The 21,683-nt window shown below is 39.2% G+C and overlaps 1 protein-coding gene across 2 annotated transcripts in view; it reads left to right on the top strand.

Annotated features, from left to right (window-relative positions):
- KDM5A (lysine (K)-specific demethylase 5A) overlaps positions 1-21,683 on the top strand; it is a 48,795-nt gene that overhangs the window by 20,573 nt on the left and 6,539 nt on the right. The window contains exons 11-26 of one of the 2 annotated variants that reach the window (XM_416379.8): positions 324-505; positions 1,992-2,154; positions 2,945-3,064; positions 4,035-4,229; positions 4,345-4,526; positions 4,794-4,918; positions 5,092-5,242; positions 8,686-8,800; positions 11,846-12,201; positions 12,732-12,870; positions 13,826-14,005; positions 14,262-14,423; positions 15,547-16,098; positions 16,863-17,006; positions 19,827-19,986; positions 20,319-20,539. In XM_416379.8, coding sequence (XP_416379.4) covers positions 324-505; positions 1,992-2,154; positions 2,945-3,064; positions 4,035-4,229; positions 4,345-4,526; positions 4,794-4,918; positions 5,092-5,242; positions 8,686-8,800; positions 11,846-12,201; positions 12,732-12,870; positions 13,826-14,005; positions 14,262-14,423; positions 15,547-16,098; positions 16,863-17,006; positions 19,827-19,986; positions 20,319-20,539 — 3,147 coding nt within the window. Of the gene's footprint in view, positions 1-323; positions 506-1,991; positions 2,155-2,944; positions 3,065-4,034; positions 4,230-4,344; positions 4,527-4,793; positions 4,919-5,091; positions 5,243-8,682; positions 8,801-11,845; positions 12,202-12,731; positions 12,871-13,825; positions 14,006-14,261; positions 14,424-15,546; positions 16,099-16,862; positions 17,007-19,826; positions 19,987-20,318; positions 20,540-21,683 lie in introns of both variants that reach the window. The other variant, XM_004937924.5, reaches the window with a different exon arrangement.

The raw sequence follows: 21,683 nt of genomic DNA, 5'->3' as shown, positions 1-21,683 counted from the left end.
TGTGCTAACATTACTGGTATTTTTTTCTTTTCAGTCAGAAAAGCATGAAAGTTAGGCATGGGATGGAATCAAAGTCTGTCAGCACTGATCCAAAGAATATGGGCTATATATGTTGAAATGCTAGGACTGGCCTTAAATGTTAGTTGTATTAGACGCTGGCTAAAGAGTTTAAATATTCCCTACTTCAGGTGCTTCACTGTTGCAGAATACTGCGCACTGTGTCCAGTAGGAATGGACAGGCTGATTTCTTAGTACTTTCCTTGTCTAGAGTTGGTGTCCTTATGGTCTTTTGATTTGCTCAGAATTCTCTTCTTTCTTTGCAGGATTATGCACTTTCTGGTTGGAATTTGAATAACATGCCAATTCTAGAACAATCAGTCCTTGCTCACATTAATGCAGATATCTCTGGCATGAAGGTACCTTGGCTGTATGTGGGGATGTGCTTCTCCTCATTTTGCTGGCATATCGAAGACCACTGGAGCTATTCCATCAACTACCTGCATTGGTATGGGCTCTTTTTTACACATCTGTGTTAATACTGCCTTGTTTACTGCTAGTCAATTTGTAATTTTACTTGAAAATATCTATTCATGCTGATGACCTTTGACCAAAAAGCTGTCTGTGATAAGTAACCCATATTCTTAGCTGAACTTGATTAAAAGAGAGTACAAATACTGCTTTAATGGTGTTGGTATTTTTCATTAACTGATTGAATATTCTTGTGTTGCAAGCAATCCAGTGTCACTGTAAAATGATTCTTTAGAGGCTCACATCTTTTCTAACAACTTTGTTTTAAATTGAATTACAGTTCATTGGTTTGGAATGTGCTTTGCGTTTTGAAGTTGGTAAGCCCCTGCTGGAAATGAAGGCTGCTGTCTAGTGGCTTATGCAGTCATCGAAACTGAAAGTTGATGAGCAGAGTTACGTATACACAGAGTACTCCTACTTAAGAGAAATTTGAAAGTAATTCTGACTTCCAGAACATTTCTAATAGTGTTCTGGTGATTGGTTTTTTATTTGAGAGGAAGAATCATGACAGATTAATTCCTTGCACCACAGTCAGTCTTCATGAGAGGAGACTGTGGGAAGCACTCCTTCCGAATGAGAAGTTAGTTGTCTGCTAAGGGTGAGTTTGATAGCCTTTGGATTATGACTGCATATTTCTGGAGAACTGTTTGCTAATAGGTCTGGTCCACAGGCTGCAAGGTCATATTTCATTTGTTTAGAGTTCACTTATGGTCCTCGGCATTCTATTGTCTGGGTCAGTATGTGAAAGTCTTGTGTCAGCTGGTGAATTCCAGCAGCTCAGCCAGGAACAGCAGTATTTCCTGTGGCTTGCTAGTTCTGTCTTACCACCAGGTGTCACTAAAGCCTGTAGGAATCATAGAAAACATTGCATTATTCCTTATCTAACTTTTGAGATGTTTAGTGTTAAGGTAATTAGTATAGTTACCTAGCAAGTGATATGTAAATTGATCCAGATATTTTAGCAGACTATTACTTGTACTTTAAAAAAAAAAAAAAACCTCTGTACTACAGATTCTAGATCATTACAGCTCACTTTGGTTAAGACAAGACTGGAAGGACTAGAATAATATGTTCTCAAGTTGTTCTGTTATTGGTCCTGTTTGTTGCTTTTTTCCCTTGTTCACATAATTCATGTGCTTAGGTATCTTCTGTCTTTGGAATCTAGTGAACTACTGGTTTTCAGTAACTGGTTATGTGTATAGAAGGATTGATTATACTTTATCAAATCGGCATTTTATCATTTTCACTTCTGCTTATGTGGTATAATATGCCTTTTGTTTCAGACATAAGATTTCTCCAAGGTTGACTGAGAGAGTGAATGAGTACCACAGTCTGTTTCTATCAAAGATGTTTTTGAGTCTTCTAACATCACTGTTCACATACTTTGCACTTGGGTGCCATCATTTGTTTCCTTTAAGTAATGCATTTGTTTTTGTGTTGTGGTTTTTGGTTTTTTTTGTTAGGGGAGAGCCAAAGACGTGGTATGGTGTGCCCTCTCATGCAGCAGAGCAACTGGAAGATGTGATGAAGGAGTTGGCTCCTGAGCTATTTGAATCTCAGCCTGATCTCCTGCATCAATTGGTCACTATCATGAACCCCAATGTGCTGATGGAACATGGTGTACCAGTGAGTAGTACATGAGCGTTTTATCTATTCAGCTTTGTTTTGTGCCAGATTTGTGTAACAGTAGTTTGACATAACTGAAGTGTTTTTGTGATGGACATCTACATCTCCAATCCAAAATAGTTATGAGGTGGCATTGAAGTCTATTTTTTGAATCCTTTTTTGAGCCTCACCATGCAATTCAATTATCTTACATCAGAAGAGGATGTGACAAACTTCTTACTTAAAACATCTTGCAGAATAAATGTACGTTGTGCTACAGTTCATTTTAATGGAAAAAACCCTTCTACTGTATTTGTTCGTGGATTAGTTTTAATATCTTTTGACAGTCAAACACTGATGTTTTATAGAAACTTCAGCTTTACAAACTGTTTTGACCAAGCATTACTGATAGCAGACCTTTAAGCAGCAGTCACGATGACTTGCTTTTTGTGTCAGGATAAATTGCTTCTCTGACAAATACTCTGGCAAAGCAAACCATAAACTGTTTCTAAAAGCTTTTACAGGTTGTGGTGTGGTGGATTAAATAATGATAGGCAATAATCCTTTTTTTTTTTTGGAATTCACGAGGAAAATTTTAAACTGTTGAATTAGATATCTAGCTTTTACTTTTTTGGATTAACACTATAAACTGAGGATTCATTCTAAGAAGACAGAATCAAACTTTACCACTTATCTGTGTTGACTATGGTGTTCTACAATTAATGCAAGTGATGTTTAGCATGTCCTAACCTCTGTTGCAAGTTTTTCAGTGCTTTTTTTCCCCTCCCCTTTTCTTCTTCACTTGTATTAGGTGTACAGAACCAATCAGTGCGCTGGCGAGTTTGTTGTGACCTTTCCTCGTGCCTATCACTCTGGATTTAACCAGGGATACAACTTTGCTGAAGCTGTGAACTTCTGCACTGCTGACTGGGTCTGCTCTTTTGTATATGTTTTCTATGGCTCCACTAGGTGACCTTTGCTAGAAGAATGTTAGTCATTTCTTATCTGAAGAGTAATCTTTTATGCTACACAGAGTGTTTTGTGCTTAGAGTTCCTGGAACAACTGTGAGACTGTTGTTAATTTCCATTGCTGAAAATGATTTTGGTGTCTACACAATTTTAAACAGCTTCAAAATGTAACTTCAGCATGTGGTTTTCCTTTTCAAGTATTGATCTTGCAGTACTTCAGCTAGTTTTTCTCTAATGCATCTTCCTGGATTTCATATAGAATATTGTACTGTTTTGAATAGCTGTTGTCATTTGCATCTTGGAGGTAGGCGTAGAACTCTTTTGTTGTCCTTCTGTGTCAGCTCATTGCATCTTTTAATTGCGTTAGTCCATATTCTAATAGCCATGACTCACCAGAACATAACTTATGTGGATTCTTCAATAAGCTGTTGGAAGTGTGCCTTATTGCTATTCAGAGTTTGCAGTTGAAAGATAGGATCTCATCTATAGTTTATCTATCTCCAACTTCTGTTTTGATACACTGAAGTATAAATTCTAGAAGTTAACCAGAGACATTTATTCATTTATCAGATAAATCTTCTGTGGAATTATCAGTTTTTTTCTTCTATGCTCATGATGTATTCTGTGTGTAGCACCTGGGAAAACTCCTATTCTGACAGTAGGCAAAATGTAACACAGAAGTGCATAGAAAATTTATTGAGTAATGCTTTCTTTTTGTGCTTTAGAAGACACAAAATGATTGATACTAGCTTTGGTTAACTTCAGTCCAAATGTAGTTATTTCTAGATGGCAGCGCGTTTCACCTCTTTCCCATAATATATTTTTCTGTTTCTCAGTCTGTCTTTCCCCAGATTTTGTGAAGGAAAGTGGGTGGTGAGAGATTGTCTCAAAATGTTTTGTCCCCAAATGATCAATGACAATGATTTTTGTAGCTTCCAATTGGACGTCAGTGTGTGAGTCACTACCGAAGGCTTGGGCGTCATTGCGTTTTCTCCCATGAAGAACTGATCTTCAAGATGGCTGCCGATCCAGAGTGCTTGGATGTTGGACTGGCTGCCATGGTCTGCAAGGAGATGACACTAATGATAGAGGAGGAAACACGCTTAAGGGAAACTGTTGTGCAAATGGTAAATAATGAAAAACAACTCTTTTACTTGCAAAAGAAATTTTGCTCCCCTCCCCTCTTTCCTTTCTGCTTTGCCTGGACTAGTGTTTTTAACAGGTGCCTAATTTTTTTTTAAGGGAGTATTAATGTCTGAAGAAGAGGTGTTTGAATTGGTTCCAGATGATGAACGTCAGTGCACAGCTTGCAGAACAACGTGCTTCTTGTCAGCTCTTACGTGTTCCTGTAATCCCGAGCGCTTGGTCTGCCTATACCACCCATCTGATTTATGTCCGTGCCCCATGCAGAACAAGTGCTTAAGGTATGCCAGCAGTTGTTTTTTTTTCCCTTTCCAGATCAATAGTGTCTTGGAGACTGATAGCCAAATTTAACATTTGGCCACTCTTCTCTCTTCCTTTATTTAAGCAGTGCTTTTATCCTCTTTGTTTGATTCTTGGGTTCAAGGCAGAGGATATTATATGTATTCTGTCCTGACCTTATTTTAGCTGGAAAAACTCAACAGTAAGTAATATCCTAGGTATTGTGTAAGCATTAAATCTCTTGCTTTATTTTCCTTTCATATCTCCAGGTACCGGTATCCACTAGAAGACCTTCCTTCTTTGTTGTATGGAGTGAAAGTTAGAGCACAGTCTTATGACACTTGGGTCAGTAGAGTTACAGAAGCTCTGTCTGCCAACCTCAACCACAAAAAAGGTTAGACTTCCGTTCTTTGTTGCAGGGTTGAAAGGCATTCTACTTATTCTTTGTTTTTGTTTTTTTTTTTGCATTTGAAATTAAACTAGCCTGTTGGAACCTTGATGTAAGGGTTTGGAAGCAGTCTAGAATGTCTTTTGTTTCTACATTCAAACTATATGCTGTTATTACAGATGTAATTGAGTTGAGAGTGATGTTGGAAGATGCTGAAGACAGGAAATATCCAGAAAATGATCTCTTCCGTAAGCTCAGAGATGCTGTGAAAGAAGCAGAGACCTGTGCTTCAGTAGCACAGCTGCTTCTGAGCAAAAAGCAAAAACACAGGTAGGACAGACTTTTTTTTTAATAGTTTTTATCTATTTTGTTACCTGGTTGGACCTGGAAATGTAAGAAAACCGAGTTCTTGCTGTCTACTAACTACTTCTAGTGTTTCTCTTTAGTGCTGTGACTCATTGAGAGATCGGGGAGACGTACAGTTATAACAAAGATCCAAAAAGCAGACTTGGAATGCATTAAACATACTTTTTTGAGCTGACATATATACTGAAATGTGAAATCCTTTGGAAAAATTGTTTGATCTCTGAACAGGCATTTGTTTGAATGTATGGGAGAGTTGTAGGAAAAGACAGCTGGAGGAAAAAATGCAGTGAAAGTAAGCCTTGACATGAATGTTTATATATTAGTCAGCATGGCTAAGTATATAGCTTAAATAAAAAATGAGTTGATAAAACTGCTTTAGGAAAGAAAATCTGTTAAAACGTAGTGCACAGTCAAGTGCATGAAAACTAGGAAACAGCAATTATGGTTGGTGAGGCAAACTTAGTTATATCTTCTGGTACAGCATTTCTCAAAAATGTTTGATTTTTGCCAGCTGCTTACAAGTAAATTGCAGAATGCATTGTGATGCTGGTGGACTTACTGGAAGATGAAGAGGAAATGTCTTGCCAGCAATGACTAGGAGGATGGATCATGGGGAGCAAAGCAGTGCAGAGACAAAAATTGAGTTTGTAGTTGAAGCCAGTTTTTCACTTCTTGACAAGGACCATGTGAAGCAGTAATGTGTGGCTGAACAGTAGTGTCTTTTCTTGGTATCTTCTGGCTTCCTTAGCTCTTTATATTGTCTGCCTTGCATGCAGTGTGACCTTCAGGATGTTGTTCTGTCCCCTGGTACTTCCTCAGCATTCTCCTTTTTGCATATACAGTTTTTGGTGTTCACCTTAAGGCTTCTTTAAGGAATGGGGTGAAAAATAAATACTTATCTAGCTGTAGTACCCTACTTTCCTACACAGGGCATAATGCAGAGTTCAAATGCAAGCCATGATGATGAAATGTTATACCACAGAGTCAGTTACACTTCTCAGCGGACATGCCTTAAGTTAATTAGTGAATTTCCAGGGTTTTCTCAAGAAGTAGGAGAGAGAGACAGAACTGACAGCTTTCAATGATGTATCTGAACTAGAAATTAATCAGATCCCGTGGGGCAAAGAAAGAAACTTGTGCATTCTAAGATCTGTTGAATGCTAAATCATAATATGATCTAAAAGAGTGGTTTGAGAATTTTTCAGAAGCAAAGATTTTAAATCCTCCTTAAACAATGCTAGGAAATCTAAATCAGAAATCACCTTCAACTTGTTCTTTAACACTCGTATTCATATTTAATACAATGAGAGGGATCACATTTACACTAAGGATAAGGTTAGAAATACATTAAAAATGAGTGCTGAAATAGAACAGCTTGGCAGAAAATAAAGCAGCAGTAAGTTTGTACTCCAAATGTAGCTAATGACACTGCACCAATTTTTTGGTTTTACATATAGTCAGATGACATAGAGCAATGGAGATGGCTTCAATATACCCATGTTTTCTCTCCCCCTTATTAATGCTGAAAGTTGTGAGGTTTTATAGGCAGGGATGGGTGAATGTTTGTATGGCACATAGTGCTGTGGCAGTCTACGGCTGTGCTAGGGTTGGAGTGCCTAGGGTGGATCCAAGTGCAGCTATCATCCCTTCTCACTGTCTGTTATAGCAAATCAAAGCCTGCAGTATTCTTTTTTTTTCTCTGACTTTCACATAGTGTAATTATATTTGATGATTCATCTACACTTTCTTTAAGTCCACAGGATGAAAGATTTAATGTAGTTTTTATTTAATGTGATAAAATGTACATTGATTAGCAGGAGCAGCTCTTCAGTGTTTAAAATCTGTCCTGCTCATGAGATTGCTGTGCCTGCAGTGATTTTTATACCAAATATTTCATTAGTGCCATGAAACTTAACTCTTTTCCTGCATTCAGTGGGCATGTAATACTTGCTTCTAGTGGTTCTTAATGGAAGTGTCTTTGCTACTGTGTAGGACATGTCCTGCATTCTTTTTCTTTTGCAAGTTTCAGTGGTTCTCTGCCTGCAAGTGAGACAGCTCTAGCAAACAAGATTTATTTTCACAGCTTGTTGCTGTTGTATATGGAAGACCTCTTGCCAGTGCCTGTCGTGGTCGTTAACTGCTTCAGCAAGTACAGATCTTCACGTGGTTCCTGTGAACAGTCCCGTCTATCGAGTTGACCAGAAAGGGAGGATCACCGCTAAAATTAGTTCCTTGGAAATGGGTTCCCCTATCAACTTTAAAGATAGAGAGTCCGTGTTACCTTTTTTCCTTTAAATATTTTGGCCCCTGTGGTTTCCTCCACGTTATTGTCAACATTGCTCTGTCTCTTGATCAGAATCTAAATTGATGACAGAGGTTCCCCAGAAGCTGTGGCGTCAGTGCCAGTAACAATGTTTGACTCCATACCCTCCACTTCCTGAAGCAGTTCTTGGTTCCCACAGATTTGTTACCACTGTTTGAACCAGTATCCTTTTAGGTAGATACGTCCCTTATTAGCAGTGCTGAGGTGCTTGTTTTAAATATTAAGTCTGCTGAGACTTCTTCAGTTTCAATATTTTTGGAAGAGGCTTCTATGTTTGAATAAGGAGCTTCTTTGGTGTTTGATTTTTACCATATTCTCATCCATGTGATGTAGACTCTTAGGAAAACGGTTTCTGCTTTGGAAGTGCCTTCCAGTATATGGAAGATCTTGTAGATCTTGTGCTTCAGAGCAGTCTTGCTTCTTGTTTCTGTTTTCATAAATTCCTGTCTTTGTCCCTGTTACCTGGGTCTGATCAGCCTTAGTAAGTTTTGAAAGAATTTCCCCTTTTATTTCCTTTTCTTTCTCTTTAGTCATATTTGAGGCATCTTGTATGACTTTGTATTTGAGAGCTTGAGACTGTGTATGGTTTGTGTAGCTTTGTGTAGTTTGTTCAGTGTTTCTTTTCTTTACCTGTTTCAACCTGTGCTATTTTGTACCTAATCCATTTGCTTACACGAGGAACAACTGGAATTCTGTTAGCTTTGCTTGCCCTGGTCATGATATGGAGCCGTGGCCAATATTTTACCTAAAATAATCCTGGGGTTCTGAAGAATTGAGCATTTCTACTGGAAAAAAGAAACAACACAAAAAGCCCTGAACTCTTCACGCTGTTTTTGTTTGTTTAGTTGGAGCAAACCCAATTTGAAAGTCAAAGAGTAGGGTAAATTCTCTTTGTTGCTGAGAGTTTACATTGTCTAGATTTCAAGGGTTTTTAATTCTCACAGAGATGGTTTTATTGGTTTGGCCTTTTTTTCTTGGGGGTTCTCAAGTGATCTTGATACACTTCTGTTAGTGGGAGTAAAGCCAGACATCGTCATTATTGTGTCTTTCATATAATGTTTTCTTGTGTTCACTGATACAGCAGACAGAGCCAAGATAGTGGAAGGACACGGACCAAGCTGACTATGGAGGAGCTGAAAGCATTTGTACATCAGTTATTTAGCTTGCCCTGTGTTATCAGCCAGGCCCGACAAGTAAAGGTAAGTTTACATCTGTTCTTTGGATATACTTTGTTGTGCTTTTTTTCTGGACTTCTTTTTGTCTGTTAGTTTTGGTTTTCATGTTTTGTTTACTTTGTATGTGTGTTTTGTTTGGTAGCTTTTTGTTAGTTTGTTTTAACATAATTTTGCCTGGTGTACAGGACTTCGGCTTTTACTGTAAAGCAAATGGCTGCTTCATAGTGGTATTTGTAGCCTCAAGAAAGAAAATACTCTGGATTCATCTAGATCAATGTCCTCCTACTTTAAGTAATCTTACTATTGTCATTGAAGTTTTGCTGATTAGATGGCAAAATGTATCCATGATGGGATTAATGGTAACGTGTAATTCCTGCTTATTTTCCTGCTCACTTGCAAGCACATGTCTAAGTGGGCAAAGGTGGTGTTTGTACTATGATAGTACGCTCATGTAGTCATAACAGCTTAATACGTAGGGCTCAGTGTTGTTGCCTAAGCATGGATGTCTAGTGCCCCGTGAGTGGCTCAGACCTATGCCGTCTGGCCTTCATCCCCATTCTGAAAGAATACCGTAGATCTTGTGTGGCTGTCTCAGACAGGGTTGTAGCATATGACAGACAGCATTTAGGCTGCTGAACCGAAGTGTTCTGTGTGAATATACATGCACTTTTCAAGATGCCTGTTATGATGGGTGAAGTCAGATGTGGTGGTTTCATGGTTAAACCAAGAGAAAAGATCACTTCCATCTGTCACTGACCAAGCAGCCCAATTTTATCTCAGTGAACCAGTTGCTTTTATTCCAGCATCATTAAAGCTATCTATAGCAGTGACATTTCCTGTTAAATCCTACCCTTCGTATGTTTTTGCAGAAACTTCAGAAAGATATATTGGTGTGCTTCTTTAGGAGAGCAGGGAGGCAGTAGTACGTTGGCAATTTTGTACTTGAATCAGACTTTGCTTTCCAGGTTTCAGTCCCCTTAATCTGTATGCGTGGCCTGTACTTCTTGTCCTTCATACATTTCTTTGCACCTGTCTTTGAGTGAATCTAGACTAATAAGTGATCCAGATCATACTGATTCCCCTGGCTGCCATTATCGTTTATCACTCTGGCAGTTTGTATTACAGCAGGAGTTTTCAGCAGTAATCTTAATTTGTTTCTGTATCTGATGAAATGTTAAATACTGTTTGGCCTGCTAAGCAACCTCCGGGAAAACTCTCCAGGAATCCTTAGTAAATATTTTTTTTCCATCTTGAGAAATAGCTCTTGATGTATGTCAACCATTTATTAACCCGTGTTTTCTGTTGATACAGTTTTAAGAAGAATGTTGTATACTGCTAAATTGAGGTCCCAAAGTTCTAAACGTCACCATATGTGCAGCTACCTCTATAAGCAAACACGTAGTAGAGAGATTTAATATTGGGCTTTCTTCCTATCTATGTGATATTGGCATATTGTTGTTGAAAACAAGTACCTTCAGTAAACTCTCTAGGACTGCAGGATACAGATTATCCAGGCCTGCCGACTCTAATCTTTATCCTTCTAAGATGTTCTTTAACATGCTTCCCAGCAGTTAATTGAGTGGAAAGTATATGATAGGAAGATCTTTCCAAATATTTACTAAGTATTTTCTTTTCTGCCTCATGAAATTTTATCATCATATATTAATGGACCTGTGAGACTGTTAAGAGTTCATTAATTCTAGTGCATTTGATTCTAATGTATTTAAAACCTGCTTCATATTAAGGCATGGTCCATAGATGACAGAGCTGAAGACATCTTTTACATTCTTTGCCAGTTTTCTGATTGCTTATTATATAGCATTTGTTTTGTGGCATCTATTTTCTGGGTGGCTTAAGACTTTCTGGTCATACAATAAACTCTTAGCAGTTTTAATTTATATTTTGTCAAAATATTTTCTCCCAGCTGGGATGGTGTCTCTTTGTTTTCTGTTTTTAAATAGCCTTAGAAAACTAATTGTGTTGAAGTACACTGTGTGCTTGTGTAAGTTCTTGAGGCTTCAGCAGTTTCTAACTAGTAAAACTGATAAATCTCATAGTCTTGCTGGTTAAAAGTCATAGTCTTAGTTCTTGAGGGAAGTCAGATAGTGATCACTTACGCCTATGTACTCACTAACTTTGAGCGTGGTTTTTGAATGCGATTATCCATCATAATGAATTAGATTGGATGATGAGTATTTTCTAACACAAAAGGCTTGATAATTACTAGACTGTAATAATGTACTGTTGTTGCTATGAAGCATTCAGCATCTGTTTCCTATATTAAAAACCGTGTAATGTTTTTTTTGTAAATGTCTTTGGTTTCTAGGCAGTCATGAAAAGCTACATCAGATGAGAAGGGCAGTAAGCATAGGCATAGGAAATGCGGGCTTTGTATCTCACGGTGACACTGTCTTTCATCAGCAGCATCTGACCTTTTTTAAAGAGATTCAGGAGTGAATCAATCAAGTATACAGGTTGAATGTCCTTGAATAAATCTCCCATGGAGATCTTCCTCTGATTCTTGATTTTTTTAATTTTTTTTTCCACTGCGGTTCCAAAACATGGGAATATGGACAAGTACAGCAGTGTGGTTAGACTTTTGTGAAATTCTCCTTTCATTGGAGGGTGTTTGCATTTTCATATCTTTACTTTTTAAGCCAAATCCCTGCTGTGTTTCAGTGGTGAGCATGCTTTAGAAAGCGATAGTTGTAAGGTTGACTGTTATACTTTTAATGCTCCTTCAACTCTGTTTTGTTCTTTTTCCTTAGCATGTTCTGTTCTGTTGTATGTTGTCAGCATTAGTGTAATGCCTCCAGCAACTAATTAAAAGGATGACATCTTTGCGGAAGTTCCTCCTCAGTTATTGTTGTAACTAATATGTATAAATAAATGAAATAGTCCTATGTCAGACTCATTGGCTTCTGATAGAACAGTTGACATTGTGTGTAAAAACTTTGACCGACGATGTGATGATCACATTCAAACTCACATCTGACTGATCCTACAGCCAACTTTGTTTTGATTCTATGGACATTTTTTCTAAACACTTTTTACTGTATGTTACTCCAGAATCTACTTGATGATGTAGAAGAATTTCATGAGCGTGCTCAAGAAGCTATGATGGATGAGGTCCCGGACTCATCAAAGCTGCAGGAGTTGATAGACATGGGCTCTGGCCTTTATGTAGAACTTCCTGAACTGCCAAGGCTGAAGCAGGAACTGCAGCAGGCACGGTGGCTGGATGAGGTGAGGTCCACCCTCTTGGATCCCCAAAGGGTCACCCTAGATGTGATGAAGAAGCTGATTGACTCAGGTGTGGGCTTGGCACCACATCATGCTGTAGAGAAAGCCATGGCTGAGCTTCAGGAGTTACTCACCGTTTCGGAGAGGTGGGAGGAGAAAGCCAAGGTCTGCCTGCAGGCCAGGTGAGTGTTCCTCTGCAAACTGTTCTTACGGGTCACACACTTAATGGATTCTCAACCTTTGTTGAGGAGTTGTGGTGAAAAGCAGTGGCTTTGAAAATGTATTCTACTTCTGTCATTGCCCAAGAATTGGATTTGAGGTTCTTAATGAGTTGCAGGAGGGCTTGTTCCCTTTCGTATTGTACAGTGGCTGGAAGGTGTGAGTATTGTTGCTATCTTTGCTATTTAATTGCCTGCCCCTAAACAAGCAAACAAAAAAATGCTCAGTATGGTAAACAACACCTTTCTCAATGTTAAGGATTTCTGATGCTGTGCCCTCTTGATGGACTTCAGATGATCACATTCAGCTTTCTGATCTTTGCTGTTACTTGGTATCCAGTAGCACCCTCCAAGAACAGAGCCATATATCCTATGCTGCTACATATAGTGATGAAGTGTCATCACCAGCCTATCAAATTTGTGGCTTTAGATGGCTGGCATTTTGAGAGAAGGGTGGAATTAGGTTTTTTGTTTTTTGGTTTTTTTTACTCTAGACCACGCCAAAGTATGATGGCTCTGGAGGGCATCGTGAATGAAGCAAAGAACATCCCTGCTTACCTGCCCAATGTACTGGCACTGAAAGAAGCCCTGCAGCGAGCTAGAGATTGGACAGCCAAAGTGGAGGCCATTCAGGTAGGGGTTACAGCAAGAACTGGACCCTTCTGTTTGCATCCTTCTGTTTAGACATGCTCTTTATTCTGAGTCCCTCTACCCACAGATATGACCCAAAGGGAACCCTTAACTGTAGTTGTTGAATGTACCTGTCATCGATGATGTGTTTGAATTCCTTTTCTTCTTTTTGTGCAACTGGTTTCCCCATTTACTGTTCCATTTTTACTTCCCTTCCTCTTGCCTGTTTCATAGGAGATGTAAAAACTGACAATTTTGTTACGATAGAAATGTAACTCTAGAGGACTGTTATTTATTATTACTGTACTATGTACTATCAGTGGAAATAGTTGCTGTGGTGGACAGTGTTCCCCTCAAAGGTCTTTAGTTTTGGAGTTGGCAATGGAAATGTTTTGGTTTTTTTCTCCACAATGTGTTGAATATTTTTTTTTTTTTGTCTGAGATGTAACAGCACTGATAGCTGTAATGTTTTTGTCTGAAATAGATTGAAGTTAGTTATTAGTTCAGTAGAGTCCCCCTTTTCTATTGCCCTACTCAGATAACATGGACTGAAATTGATGCGGTTTCTGTGATATTCACAGTATTAATCTCTGGAGTGCAGCTGCTTTTCTTGTATCAAGTATTTGTTGAGAACTGAAGTGAGAATCTCAATTGACTTTACATCAGCCCCTGTAGAACTCTCAGATACGTAGCTTGCTGTTGAGCAGTTAGGATTTAAGACTGCCAGCTAGAAATGAAATGTCTTACTGCCTATGCCAGTTGGCCACATCAGAATAGATCTTAAAGTAGAAACTTTATGAGAGAGAGTTTTAAAAATAGCAGTAAGATTGAAACCCTGCTCTCCTTTCTGTTCAGTTCCTGTTTTTGTCACTGACTAGAATAGTATATGGCTTGAAGTCAAACTGGCCACTGACACAGTGGTGCAATCTTTGACTCAGGGAATTTTCTCTTACCCCAGAATGGGAACAACTATGCCTACCTGGAGCAACTGGAGAACTTATCTGCCAAAGGCCGCCCAATACCAGTGCGCCTTGATGCCTTGCCACAGCTGGAGTCACAGGTAGCTGCTGCACGGGCTTGGAGGGAGCGCACAGGAAGGACCTTCCTGAAGAAGAACTCAAGCTACAGTCTGTTACAGGTAAGCAGTAAGTGTCAGACTTCAGAAATGGGTCTTGATGCTCTTCTGCAGTCTGGAAGACACAACAGATTATCTAATTCCATTTGATAATAGAATGTAATAAGCTGCAGCTGAACTCAGGTGAGAAGAACAAAAAAGACAAGTCTGTGTTTGGCTATGCTTGTTTTGTGTATAAGCAACCTCAACTGTTGCTTTTTAAGAAACAGATTAAACCTCTAATTCTTGGCAGTAACAGTGTAAGTTTTCTTGGTTACAGGTTCTGAGCCCTCGCACTGATATTGGTGTTTATGGAAGCAGTAAGAATAGACGGAAGAGGGCAAAGGAGTTGATGGAGAAGGAGAAGGAAAAAGATCTCGATTTGGAATCCCTAAGCGAGCTGGAGGATGGGCTGGAGGAGGCCAGAGACACTGCAGCTGTGGTAAGGAGCATTGAAAGGTAGTGTCTCCTGATACGTGGATTTAATTTCTCTAATCTGTGTAAAAATACAGGAAATCTGATAATTAATTTTGCTGAAACAAATATCTAACGACATTGGCACAGTAATATAGTTTTTTTTTTTTTTTTTGCAGTGGAAGTAGAGGGAAGTACAGTTCAGCAAATAAGTACAAGTATATAATATGTATCTGGCTGTGTAAATGGCTTGAATGCTCTTGGTCTAATAACGTGTGACTGTTCTTCTAATATTCTGATAGGATTTCAATACATGTGAAATGAGATGCAACTCTTAAGCAGTACCCAGCACACTACTATTCGTTACATTTATACAGTATACTAAACTAAAGTAAATCCTATTTCGGGTTGTTTCGGCAATCACTCCTTTGATTCTTAAGATTTGATGGTAGTGATTTACTGACATGGGTCAACAGAAGTGTGTTCTAAATTTGTTGACCTTAGGCATTGCCTGCCATACTGTAGAAAGTCTTTTTATTTAAGCATTGTCCTTCCTTCTTCCTACATGAAGAGCATTCGAGGGCTATCTGTAAGGCTTCATCCTGGAAACTGGGTAGGAAACAGTGTTACATTTGTTCTTTGTTGGGAGGATATTGATGCAGCTTGTCAGAAGAACTTGCTGTCATTTGGCTGCCCTTCCTCCACAAACAAAGAAAATACATGCAGAATCTTTAATATGGCTTATATACAACCAATTATATCTTAGTATGCTTCATTATATTTATTTGAATAGAGACACTGAGGAAATAGAAGTTGCTTCAGGAAGATAAACTGTCACTCAGAAGTCCCTGCTGCTGTCAGCATTTAAACAGTCTCTATGTTTCTCTTGTGTTCTTATAATGGATTTAATTATGAATTTCAGCAATTTTTTAAACAGAGAACATTAATATTTGTACAGTGGTTCTGTCAGGAGGACATAGAGGAGCAATATGCAATTGAGGAGGCATTTTAACTGAAGTTTTTAATAGATTGCACAATCTCATAATTTTGGGCTGGTTTAATTAAGAAGATCTAATGTTTTTTTCTTTTTCTGTGCTGCGTGTGATCTCTTCTAGCTGTGAAGGTCATGAACTGTTTCTGTCTTTGGATAGGTGGCCATATTCAAGGAGCGGGAACAGAAGGAGATTGAGGCCATGCACACTCTCAGAGCAGCTAACCTGGCCAAGATGACTATGGTGGATCGTATAGAAGAAGTCAAGTTCTGTGTCTGCCGCAAAACAGCTAGCGGATTCATGCTGCAGTGTGAGCTGTGCAAAGACTGGTTTCATAGCAGCTGCGTGCCTCTCCCCAAAACAAGTTCTCAGAAGAAGGGCTCTAGTTGGCAGGCCAAAGAAGTGAAGTTTTTGTGTCCACTTTGCATGCGTTCTCGAAGGCCGCGTCTTGAGACGATACTGTCTCTGCTCGTGTCCCTGCAGAAGCTGCCTGTACGGCTGCCAGAAGGGGAGGCATTGCAGTGCTTGACAGAACGTGCCATGAGTTGGCAGGATCGAGCACGACAAGCGTTGGCTACTGATGAGTTGTCCTCTGCTTTGGCTAAGCTTTCTGTGCTCAGCCAGCGAATGGTGGAGCAGGCAGCACGAGAGAAAACAGAGAAAATAATCAGTGCAGAGCTACAGAAGGCAGCAGCCAACCCAGATCTGCAGGTAGGGGTGTGAATATCGTATGCACTGTGCTAGTCATTCTTCACTGTGTCAAAATGCCTTACCTTGAAGAAGCTTGGAGGGGAGAGAGTGGTTAGGCTGAGAGAATTCTAGTGTTTAGGCAGCTGTTGGTTTCAGGCTGCTACGGGCTTTTCTGGCAACAGGTCTATTACTTTGAACTCGTTGTCAGTAGCAACTGCTGAAGCATAAGGGACGCTGGTTCAAATGCTACAGCCAGCTAATGGCCTGAAGATTTTTAAAGTAGTGGCTACTTTGGTGTCCAAGTTCCATCTACCCCTCTGACAGAACCAAAAGTATCTGTATTTGTAAGTTCTATTGGATTTCATTCTTGGGACTTTTGGTATCTTAGGAAACTTTACCAAGGACTACAGGGAATCACTGGTACTTCTTGCGGTTGGCTTGCTTATCTTGAGATCAAGATCAGTAATCGGTCTTGAAAAAAAAAAAAACAGATGCTGTGGTGAAGAAATATGTACAGCTCCGACATGGTATAATTTGGTACCAATGAACAACAGTAGCTAGATCTTCCTAGTCAGTGTTACTCAAAAACTTGGAAATAAAGTCTGAAAGAACCTATTTCTGTGGCTATTTCCCAGTCTTTCTTCACAACTTGCTGTGAATGGGTGCCAAGCAGTTGTCTTCAGGCATAACGAACCACCCTTTTCTTAGTGACTATGACCTCAGCTTTTTAATAGATTTTTCTAGAAGTTTCATTGTTTCAGTCTCTTACTCTGTTTTTCTTTCAGGGACACTTAACTAGTTTCCAGCAGTCAGCCTTTAACAGAGTGATAGGGAGTGTGTCCTCTTCCCCTCGGCAGACTTTGGATTATGACGACGAAGAGACAGACTCTGATGAAGACATCAGGGAAACATATGGCTATGACATAAAGGTAAGTAATCCAGTGTGGCTTGTCAGTGTGGAGTTAATTCAGAACACCTGTTTTCTATTTATTTCAATTTACTCCAGAATATTATAAGCTTCTAAGTATATTCTACCCTAGCTTCCATTGCAGAAGAGGTACTTCTTAGTTTTGAATGTCTTAGCTTTGGTGTTTGGAAAGTTCTGTAACATTTTCTTTCAAAATTCTTAAATGTCCTACGATTGAGTTTCAAAGATTCTTTTGAGTGCTAAAGAAAAAACTGCTTCTCAGGGGATTTTTGTATTCATAATACCATTGAGATTGGACATTGTCTTTATGCCTCTTCCAGAGATGTTATGAATCATTAATATGAGTAATATTTGGAGAGCTCTTAATTGGTTTTCAATGTACCAAAAAATAAGTCTTTGAAAACTTCATGCCCTGTAAGAAGTTTCCTGATGCCAGAGCTGCTTTCACATTTTCATACCTCTATCTTCATTCAACCTACATGTAAAAGGAGGTACATCTGCTCATTTTTGATATGTGGAACAGTTCAGGTCTCGATCTCTGGTTCACATTGTGAAGCTAGTCCAGAAATTGTCATTGTAGTTAGACTTATACATACATATGTATGTATATATATTCTAGAGAAAAACAGTCATGAGAGAAGACAATTGTAGAGCTAGCCAAGTGCTGTCAGTATGATGTATTTCATTTTAGTACTTCTGAAATGTCTTTTTTGCACATATACAGACAAAAGCGATGTCACTGTATCTTCTTACGTAGTAGTTTCTATTTAGTGATAGTGTCATTTCTAATTTATTTAATTCTAATTTGTAGAGGTTCTTTTAAGGCACCCTTTCAGCTTTCTAGAGGAACAGTGAATTTTTCGGATACGTTCTGCCTCAATCTCCTGTTCACAGTAACTTGTTTCTACGTGGCTTTATGCGATTACGTACACTTGTCTTGCAGTCCCATGTGAGATGCCAGCAAGAGTAAATTGTACTTGAATATTACAACTTTTAATTAGAATGTCTTCATTAGGAAAATGTTGCAAACTGTTCTTTGCATTGGAGGTTTTAATAAGGCATTTCTGAAAGATGTGGCACATTCTGAGGTTGTGATGAAAGAAAGCGTATGTCAAGAAAGATGGCATATGCTTGTCAGGATGTGAGGGTATTGCAGGAGTGTAATTTCATTTCTGTTGAGTGCATTCTGTTGTCACGATTTCAAGATCTGTTACTTTATCCTTTTGATTTGGATGTCCATCATTATGCGTAACTGTAAAAACCTAAAGTAAAAATCTGACAAAACAAAGCAGATAGGGACCAGAAATGTCTTTTGTTAGGTCAGCTAATCTGATTGGGAGAGCAGACAAATTTTAAGGCAGCCACGTTCCTCAGTTCTAACCTAGATGCAGCAGAGTTCAAAAGAAGTAGCAAAGTTACTCAGAATTTAATTATTTATACTATTGGCTTTCAAGTGTTTTGTCCCATTTGTGGTTCATAAATGTTTTCCATGGGAAAGATGAGTTTAAAACTAATGTATAGAGATTATGCTGTGAAAATAGCTGGTTGAGGAGTTTATCTTTATTAATTTTGTCTGTAGGAGTGAGAAAGATGAGGGAGAAGTGAATACTAGCAGATGCCAGCATATTTATTGAAATGGATTTGTCTTTAGATTTTCTGCCTAATATAATGCAAAATCAAAACGAAGTTTTTTCCCCACTTTTAAGACATTCTTAACCTCTTTCTATTCATGGATCCACCTGCATCTACGATATGCATCACATTCAGTACATTTGGTTTTGTAACGCATTCAAGATGTTGTATAGTCAACAAATGTACAGAGTGGTGTGGTCAGATGGTATCCACAGATAGTACAGCTAGAAAGATTATAATCAGAAATAGATGGAAAATGCTCACCTGTGTTGTAGGCTTGCAGGAAAAACTCCAAGAGGAGCCATCTCCAGAAAGAGATCCTTCCTCAGTGGCAGTCGGCCCATAAATGGGGTCTAGGAGAGGTGCAGCCAGACTCCACCCCTTCCGGTCACACAGGTGAATTGCCTTCACCTGTGCTCCTGTGGCTGACTCAGTGCTCGCCTCAGGTGGTCAATCAGAGGTTCAGGCCGTGATTCAACAGTTCCCATACAGATGTCAAGCAGCCAGCTTTATGCAATGCACTGAGTACAAACCAGTGCTGTCATTAGTCTTTTTCTGAAAGTAGTCACAATGTTCTTAAGTATTACAGCCCTTCTCTTTTTTAGCGTTTGTATCTTAAAATTGTTCAAGATTGCCACTAAAATCCCGATTTCAGGGCAAAATTTGATTTGATTACTGCCATTTTGTGGCCATCCATCTGTTGATATTTAGATACTGTGCTGGATGAAACGTAGTTTTTTCCTTTCCCTGTAAGATCTTCAATCATTTCTTTCAATAATAACCATTATTTACTTTGCATACCTCTGCTTTATGAAAGATGCCAGTCTTTATGATCTTGCAGTTGAATTTTTCAAACAAAACAACGTAAGCTAAGTGAGAGACTGTCATCATGTTGACTTCTGAAGACCTTATGTGAGGGACTGCTTAGGGAAGCAACTTGCCAAATATGACTCATGCACTGATTGAAGAATTAGAATTCACTTGCCTCCACAGCTGCTGCATTCTTCTATTGTTTACATAGGGATTTAATTTCTGCCTTTTTCCAGCGGTGTTGGTGTCTATGGTCGGGTACTCTGAAGGAAGGCTTTAGGAACAGTAAACTGGTTGGTCTTAGTAGAATTTACTTTGAGGTAAGCATTTGTTAGAGCCGGTTGTTAGATTTTTTTTTTTTTCTGCTGGTCTTTTTCAGGACAATGCCAGCGTAAAATCTTCTAGCAGCTTAGAACCCAATTTGTTTTGTGACGAGGAAATCCCCATTAAATCAGAGGAAGTGGTGACACATATGTGGACTGCTCCCTCGTTCTGTGCCGAACACGCGTATTCATCTGCTTCTAAAAGCTGCTCTCAAGGTATCTGCTTTCCTATGCATTGGGATAAAATTGGACAACTGGAGTGAGCAATCAGAGAGCAAGAGAGGAACTATTCTTGTTGCCTCTGCTAGATGTAGAGGATATGGTCTCTGTAAGAAGGTACAAGAGAGTAACAGTACAGTTGGGATGTCTGGTATATAAAGCTGTATCTATGATTTTTTGGGGGTTTTTCTTTGTTTTTTTGTGTTCTTTTTTTTTTCTTTTGCTTGGGATTGCCTCCATCTTTAAGTAGCTATTGTACAAAGTATGTCATCTCTTTTTGTTTTGATCTCTTTCTTTTATCGTCATGCAACTTGTCTCCTGTCTGAAAGGTTCCAGCACTCCAAGAAAGCAGCCTCGGAAAAGTCCACTGGTACCTCGCAGTTTGGAGCCCCCTGTACTGGAGTTATCACCCGGAGCAAAGGCTCAGTTAGAAGATCTAATGATGGTAGGAGACCTACTAGAGGTATCACTGGATGAAACTCAGCACATCTGGCGGATTTTACAGGCTACTCATCCACCCTCTGAAGATAGATTCCTTCATGTAATGGAGGTATGAACTTGTAGAAATATTCTGGTATAGGAAAAAAATCGCATCATTTGTACTAGTGGTTTTTTTAAGGATTCACAAGAGGAAGGTGTTTAACGTACTTCATTTCTTTTTATGACAAGGTTACCCAATTAGCTGACTGAGGGAAATGAGTTTCTGAAACCTTTCTGGATTTCAGCAAAGATTTCAATACTATCTCTCTTAGTATCCTTCTGGACAAAATGCCCAGTCTGCAGCTAGACAAAAAGATAATGCAGTGGGTGAACAATTGGCTGATGGGTCAGGCTGAAGGGTTGTAGTAAATGAAGATGCATCAGACTGGCAGACAAACAGTAGTGGGGCTCTATTTTAGAATCAAAGTATCAATTGAATTGGGAAGAAAATTGGCAGATGTGGATTTCTTCTCTAATGACACCAGTAGGACCTGAGGGAACAGCATGGAGCTGTGTCAGGGAGGGTGTTGTTGGGTATTAGGAGAAGGTTCTTCACTTGAGAGTGGTCAGGCACTGTAACAAGCTCTCCAGGACAGTGATTATGGCACCAAGCCTACCAGGTTTCAAGAAGCATTTGAACAAATGCTCTCAGACATAGGATTTGAATGGGGCTGTGGATGCCCCATCCCTGGAGGTTCTCAAGGCCTGGTTGGATGGGGCTCTAGGCAGGCTGATCTGCTAGGTGACAGCCGGGTCACAGAATCACACAGAATGGTGCGGGTTGGAAGGGACCTCCTTAGACCCCTTCCAACCCAAGCCAGTTTGTTTCTATTAATATGGGCAGCTTGTACTTAACTTAGATAATATTTGTATATTGCCAAGTTTCTGTTGCTGGGGAAAGAACATTGTTTTTAACGTAGGTAACAAGATTCCCGTTCTCATCAAAATAGCCCAGACACTGCTATTTTTTTTTAAATATTCTATGAAAATGTGCTGACTTCTCTGCTAGTACTGAATGAGGCAGGTGTGTGTGATGATTCTAAGGTCTAGTTCAAATTGTTTATGCCTCATTCATGCTGTGGCTAAATAATGTGTATGAATGAGGGTTGTGTGTTAGAAGAGAATGTAAACTCCTGTGTTGGAGCTGTACTGGCATCCATCCTTCATCCCATGTCACCTGGAGATAGGGTCATTTTGACCATATATAGTTACGG

Source organism: Gallus gallus, chromosome 1, assembly GCF_016699485.2.
Source record: "Gallus gallus isolate bGalGal1 chromosome 1, bGalGal1.mat.broiler.GRCg7b, whole genome shotgun sequence".
Classification (NCBI taxonomy): Eukaryota; Metazoa; Chordata; class Aves; order Galliformes; family Phasianidae; genus Gallus; species Gallus gallus.
The sequence above is the reverse complement of the archived record's forward strand: the minus strand, read 5'-3'. Positions and strand labels throughout refer to the sequence as shown.